Source organism: Globicephala melas, chromosome 6 (genome assembly GCF_963455315.2).
Source record: "Globicephala melas chromosome 6, mGloMel1.2, whole genome shotgun sequence".
In the NCBI taxonomy this organism is placed as follows: Eukaryota; Metazoa; Chordata; class Mammalia; order Artiodactyla; family Delphinidae; genus Globicephala; species Globicephala melas.
The window spans coordinates 113,858,723-113,865,636 of record NC_083319.1 but is presented as its reverse complement, the minus strand read 5'-3'; the positions used below and the strand labels follow the sequence as shown (position 1 = coordinate 113,865,636).

Here is a 6,914-nt window from a genome sequence, read left to right as displayed (position 1 = left end):
CCCTCACAGGGTCACTGTGAAGGTTAAATAAAGTGACTCATGGGAAGCACCAAGCACTACTGTTATGACAACAACTGCCCGATAAATGACTGCATTTTGTTTTATTATTATCATTTCTATTTTTCTACACCTCTCTGTTAAACCTATGATAATTTCCATAAAAGAGGGAGAAATCAAACTGAGTCAAGTAATGCAGAAAATTTCGTGAAATTCTAAAAGTTTGTCTTTTAGGTGCAAACTACCTTCTGGAAAATCAACTGGTGTTCGTAGTTGCTCGGCATAAAGTACGCGTAAAGTCGAAGGACATCGGATGCTTGGCCCGAGAAGAGCACGGCATTGACATTCATCGCCCAGGACTGCATGATTAAAAAGTTGAAAAGGTGTACTTGTAGATGGCTCAGGCTTTCATCGGCAACGATCAGAAAATATGGGTAACTGTCTTCCAAGAAACTTTTCCACTCTTGTGAGAAGCACCCAGAAAAGCCTGTTCGGACATCAATGTTGGTATTATGCTGAAGGTGGAGAATTAACGCCATTCTCAGAGGAAGCAATTCAGGGATGCTGTTGTATGCATGTTCAGCATCCTGTGGGGTAGACAATTTTGAAATCATCATTTAGCCGTCTACTAGTTTTGCTGGTTAACACATACCATGAAACTCATTAAAGGAATAGGTTCCAACACAGTCGTATTCTGTTTTATAGTCAGAACATAGACCCTCGATCCTTGACTGTCATTTTGCAGATACATGCCACAAATCACAATTTGGGTTTAAATACCTGTGTCCCCTTTAACTCACACTTTCCCTTCCCATTCTAATTCTTCTCCTCTCCAATCTCACTTCAAAAAGAAAAAGGAAAGAAAAATATGTAAAAGCAAATGGTAGCTATAAAGCGACCATAGGGAAAGCTGGGGTGGATCACGCTGCAGGGACAGTCCCAGGTCACCCGGAAGTGGCACCGGTTTTTATCAAAAGCCCACAATTCATGCATTGCTCGCAGGCAGTCAGCAAGGCTCAAATATCTAACAATAATATGGATCACAAAAGAACTGAACAGACATGCACTAAAACCTCCAAGAATAACACACTGGTTACCTTTAGGGATAGAATGAGGAGGTGGTGGTGGTATGATACATACATGTATTTGAAACTGTTAAAATTTCATTAGTTATATGCACATTCAAATCAAGGAAGACCAGGTATCTTCCCTTGGATGTATTTACTTCAGAGCAAATAAGAACGAAGCAACATTGGTGAGTTTGATCCACGTCTGGGCTCAAATAAACTGGTTTTTTTTTGGTTTTTTTGTTTTTTTTAGTTGCTGGGAATAGGAGTTTATTAATTTATTTTTGCTGTGTGGGGTCTTCGTTTCTGTGCGAGGGCTTTCTCTAGTTGTGGCAAGCAGGGGCCTCTCACTATCGCGGCCTCTCCCGTTGCGGAGCACAGGCTCCAGACACGCAGGCTCAGTAGCTGTGGCTCACAGGCCTAGTTGCTCCGCGGCATGTGGGATCCTCCCAGACCAGGGCTCGAACCCACGTCCCCCGCATTAGCAGGCAGACTCTCAACCACTGCGCCACCAGGGAAGCCCCCACAAACTGTTGAGTTTTGAAGACAGAGGTGGACCTACTTGGAGTTGGGAGATTAGAACCCGGAGATCAGCTCAGTCGCTTCCGAGGACACCCCTCCCCCTCCTCCAGGGTCCTGTGTGTCCTCACAGGAAAGCTCCATGAGGGCAAATAAAAAATAATCCTCTACAAATGACCCAATTTCATTCCTTTTTATGACTGAGTAATATTCCATTGTGTATATGTACCACATCTTCTTTCTCCATTCGTCTGTGATGGACATTTACGTTGACCTGGCTATTGTAAATAGTGCTGCAATGAACACTGGGGTGCATGTTTCTTTTTGAATTGGGTCATCTGTAGAGATGTGGATGGACCTAGAGACTGTCATACAGAGTGAAGTAAGTCAGAAAGAGAAAAACAAATATCGTATATTAACGCATATATGTGGAACCTAGAAAAATGGTACAGATGAACCGGTTTGCAGGGCAGAAATAGAGACAAAGAAATAGAAACAAACGTATGGACACCAAGGGGGGAAAGGGGGGAGTGGGAAGAACTGGGTAATTGGGATTGATATATATACACCAGTATGTATAAAATAGATAACTAATGAGAACCTACTATATAGCAGAGAGAACTCTACTTCACTTTGCTGCACAGCAGAAACTAACACACCATTGTAAAACAACTATACCCCAATAAAAATAATAATCATCATCCTCAATGTAGCAATTTCTGAATACTGGGATCCTGGGTCACTTTTTTTTTCTGTTCTTCCCTTTAAATTTGCTGAATTTTTATAGATCTACTTCACTTTGAAATAAGAAAAAAAATCTACTTATAAAACAATGTCATTGTAGTCTCAGTTCTCAAATCATAGAAAAGAACCCAACTGTCACGTTACCTTGAAGAAGACGACGGCAAACTGTCCTCCTTTATTAATTAGATCCACAAGGTAGCATTCCACCAGGTAAAAGAAGTGCAGGCCCTGTTCAGGCCGCAAGGATTTCTCACAGATGTATGTCATCAGCAGTGAGTCTCCATCAATCAGAAAAAACTCAGACTCAACAAAATCATTCAACAGGCTGTCATAACTAAAATACAAACAGTGAAAATGAAAAATTACACGAAGATGAAATCAGGCCCCAAAGGCAGCAGCTTTATTATCATTATTATCTTCATCATCATTATCATCAATAGCTTGATTTACTGAGTAATTCTTTCACGCTGGTCTCTACACTGACTTGCCAAAGACACCCGAACGCATGAGTGTTCTTCACAGGAGGAATCAGCATCACCTCCGCTCAACAGGGAAGGAAACTGAGGCTCGAAAACAGAGCACGTTATCTAAGGCCAAAATGTGGGCCGGACTCAGGGACTGAACACCTATATCTGAATATAGACCTTCCTGCTTCATCAATCTCATCCTTTCTAAAGAAGATGTGGCACACACATACAATGGAATATTACGCAGCCATAAAAAGAAACGAAATTGAGTTATTTGTAGTGAGGTGGATGGACCTAGAGTCTGTCATACAGAGTGAAGTAAGTCAGAGGAAAACAAATACCGTATGCTAACACATATATATGGAATCTAAAATTAAAAAAAAAAAGGCATGAAGAACCTAGGGACGAGACGGAATAAAGAATAAAGACACAGACCTACTAGAGAATGGACTTGAGGATATGGGGAGGGGGAAGGGTAAGCTGGGACAAAGTGAGAGAGTGGCATGGACATATATACACTACCAAATGTAAAACAGAGAGCTAGTGGGAAGCAGCTGCATAGCACAGGGCGATCAGCTCGGTGCTTTGTGACCACCTAGAGGGGTGGGATAGGGAGGGTGGGAGGGAGGGAGACGCAAGAGGGAAGAGATATGGGAACATATGTATATGTATACCTGATTCACTTTGTTATAAAGCAGAAACTAACACACCATTGTAAAGCAATTATACCCCAATAAGATGTTAAAAACAAAAAAAAGAGAATTACTGTAGAGGGAGGAGACATGGGAACATATGTATATGTATAGCTGATTCACTTTGTTATAAAGCAGAAACTAACACACCACTGTAAAGCAGTTATACTCCAATAAAGATGTTAAAAAAAAAAAAGAGAATTACTGTAGAGGGAGGAGACATGGGAACATATGTATATGTATAGCTGATTCACTTTGTTATAAAGCAGAAACTAACACACCAGTGTAAAGCAATTATACGCCAATAAAGATGTTAAAAAAAAAAGAGATTACTGTAGAGGGAGGAGGCATGGGAACATGTGTAAATGTATAACTGATTCACTTTGTTATAAAGCAGAAACTAACACACCACTGTAAAGCAATTATACTCCAATAAAGATGTTAAAAATAAAAAAGAGAATTACTGTAGAGGGAGGAGACATGCGAACATATGTATATGTATAGCTGATTCACTTTGTTATAAAGCAGAAATTAACACACCAGTGTAAAGCAATTATACTCCGATAAAGATGTTTAAAAAAAAAAAAACATGGAAATTGTAAGCATGATTTCGAGAAGATTGAATAAATGCTCTCAAATATGGGGAAAAAAAAATCTCATCCTTTCATAAAATGATGGGTTCATTGACAGCCATGGACAATAAAGCAAGAGAAGACTGTTTCCACTGACCATCAAACAGCTCTAAAAGTTCTGTGTTCAACAATCTCATATATATATATATATATATATATATAAAAAATACTATAATACATATACTAAGATAAGTGATAAATAGATTAGATATGTGGATAGATGGAAGGATGGATGGATAGATAGATATAGACAGATGGTAGACGATAGATAGATGAAAGGTAGATAATCGCTTTAAGGCCAATCCGATACACAGCAAATAAGATGTAGAACTTTATATCTCTTGATTTATTACTACAACACTCACTCAGCTTTTGCCATTTGATCCAAAATCAACTGTGACATTTTCTCCAAAAGCTTCAGGTACTTTTCTAAACCTAAAAAAAGAGAGAGAGAAAGAGAATGAATTATTTTCAATCAATTCTTTTTAAAAGAGCTATCATTTACAAATTATTTGAGAAAGAAAAAAGTCATAAAGTTAATTCTATTAAATCTGTGTAGCTTGCAAAATCATTATTTTACAATTTATAAATATTTTAAATTGAAAATTACCCATTCTTGCCACGTGCCTCCAACCTGATGGAAAATATTAAATATAGCAAATATCCTTTACTGTGGTACCTCTAAGTGGCAGATGCTAATGAAAACGGCAGACCTACAAAGAAAGGAAAATTAGAAATGAATTATTCCATCAACAAACGGTACTGAATGACTATTGTGTGTTAAACAAAACTTTAGGCACTGGGAATACAAGAATGAACAAAAGTCAAAATGCTGTCAGTTCCCATGAAACTTAAAATTTACCAGGAAAGATAAATATCAATCAGATAATCATACGAACAATGGAACATTGCAAATGTGACAAAGTCAAAAGGTCAGTGGACACTTCCCTAAAGAAGCAATGCTTGAGCTGAGTTCTGAAGGATAAGACGAGATATAATTAAACAAAGGGGTGGGGTGGGTAGCACTGCAGGCAGAGAGAACCCAGAACACCTGGCGCAAAAGCCTTGTGGCAGGGAAGTGTGTGGATGGTTCTAGGTCCTGAGAACAAGCCAGCCGCGCTGGAGTGCAGAAACACAAAGTCATGCAGAGCCTCTGATCGCATGTTTGTCATCCTAAAATCCACTGATGGATTTTAAGCAGGTAGCAATGTGATTGACTGTGCATCTTGGAAGATTACACTGGCTCCAGTACAGAGAATAGATGGGGTGAAGCAAAGACCCCGCTAGTGAGGCGGAGAGAAAGCCACTGTTCTAGAGCAACGGTAGTAGCTGCATGTAGTGCAGCTGGACAGTAGTTTGAGGCACATGTTCATCTCAGATACTCAGAAGGTGAGTTTGACATGATGAGGTAATGGATCAGCTACGGATACAGAAGAGGAGCCCCTTAGGATTCTACCAGATGCAATCGCATGCAAGGCGAGGCTGCTCCCTGGGCTGGAAACCTTGGGATGCGGCCAACGTCAGGGAAAGATCCTAAGTTCATTTGTGGTCAGCCTGGGTTCGACTTACTATGGGATATGTCCTGTAAGTAATTAAATGTACAAGTCTAGAGATCAAACACGAGGTCTGGGCTAGACCTCAGTGTGAGAGCAGTTTCAGTATTATGGTTAAGTGAGGCCACCGGTGTGGATGAAGGCGCTTGGACAGAGAGACACAGCATCAGGAAAGACAGTATCAGATACACGAGATGAGATGGGTTAAGTCACAGCATCCCAGAGGTTCACGGGTGCCCTTAACGTCTCAGGACTTTTTTTTTTAAATCGTACTCCTAAGACAAAATGAATACCTAATAGTTCATGTATTAAGCAGTGAGCGCCAAACAAATTAAGTCCTAACACCTTCATTTGAAAATATAATGCACATAAACTGAAAGAGATAATACAGGTTTTGAAATTAAGTAACAATGACTAATGGGACAGGAGTGCATGCTGGGCACTGGGCAGATTTTTAACCACAGCTATGTTGGCAGAATAAAGCCTCCTTCATCTGACAGGTAAGGGACTCCCGGCCTGTTCCCCAACCCTCACAAGAAGCTTTCCATATGAAACTTTACCCCAAACTGGTTCTCACCTAAACATCACACAGAATCCACAATCATTACACTCAGTTCTCTCTCATGTAAGGGAGAAACATGCTAAGTAAAATAAAACCAGCTACCTATCATAATAACCACGAGTGAATATGTATAAAACATTAGAATCGCTCGACATTTAAGGGGGAAGAAAAAAAAATACGAAGCCAGACGAACAAACATGATTCAAGGAGAGAACAGTCCTTAAAAAAAAAAACTCCAGTTAGAGTTCTCAATAATGACAGTGACATTAACTAATAAAATAGTAACAGGTTGCTACAGTAAAACAAAAAAAGTAAATGCTCATAAAAATTTTAAATACAATTTCAGAAAAATAATTTATGCACAGAACAATGGAATGGGCATGCTGAAATTTCAAGTTAGCGGATCTAGGGGTTAAAATCCAGGAAATTTCTTAGAGGAGAGAAGAGAAAATCAAAGAGATGGAAAATAGAAAAATTACTAACATATGGAGGAGAGATCAACAAGTTCTAAGTCCATGTCACAGTAATTCCAGTCACAGAGAAGTACGATTGCAAAGTGGGGTGGGGATAAATTAAAAGTAATCAAAGATATAATAGTTAGCATAACATAACAATATTAGGCCAGAGTTAAAGAAAAATATACTTTTTTAGATTGAAAAGTTTTTCCATGCACTGAGCAGA

General features: G+C 39.3%; 1 protein-coding gene across 1 annotated transcript; it reads right to left on the bottom strand.

Annotated features, from left to right (window-relative positions):
- Positions 1-226: 226 nt before the first annotated feature.
- On the bottom strand, positions 227-4,732 carry LOC138842737 (probable ATP-dependent RNA helicase DDX60). The gene is made up of 4 exons (XM_070045841.1): positions 4,729-4,732; positions 4,484-4,553; positions 2,472-2,661; positions 227-584 (listed from the first exon to the last, which is right to left on the bottom strand). The coding sequence occupies exons 1-4, from the start codon at positions 4,730-4,732 to the stop codon at positions 228-230; spliced, it is 621 nt and encodes a 206-aa protein (XP_069901942.1). The 3' UTR covers position 227.
- Between the last annotated feature and the right edge of the window lie 2,182 nt (positions 4,733-6,914).

What these genes read in the sequence shown, in the direction of transcription:
- LOC138842737 (XM_070045841.1), bottom strand. An exon ending in GATCAAATGGCAAAAGCTGA is followed by an intron (nt 2,662 to 4,483) that starts GTGAGTGTTGTA and finishes TTTGTATTTTAG; the next exon opens with TTATGACAGCCTGTTGAATG. An exon ending in TTGCCGTCGTCTTCTTCAAG is followed by an intron (nt 585 to 2,471) that starts GTAACGTGACAG and finishes TCTACCCCACAG; the next exon opens with GATGCTGAACATGCATACAA.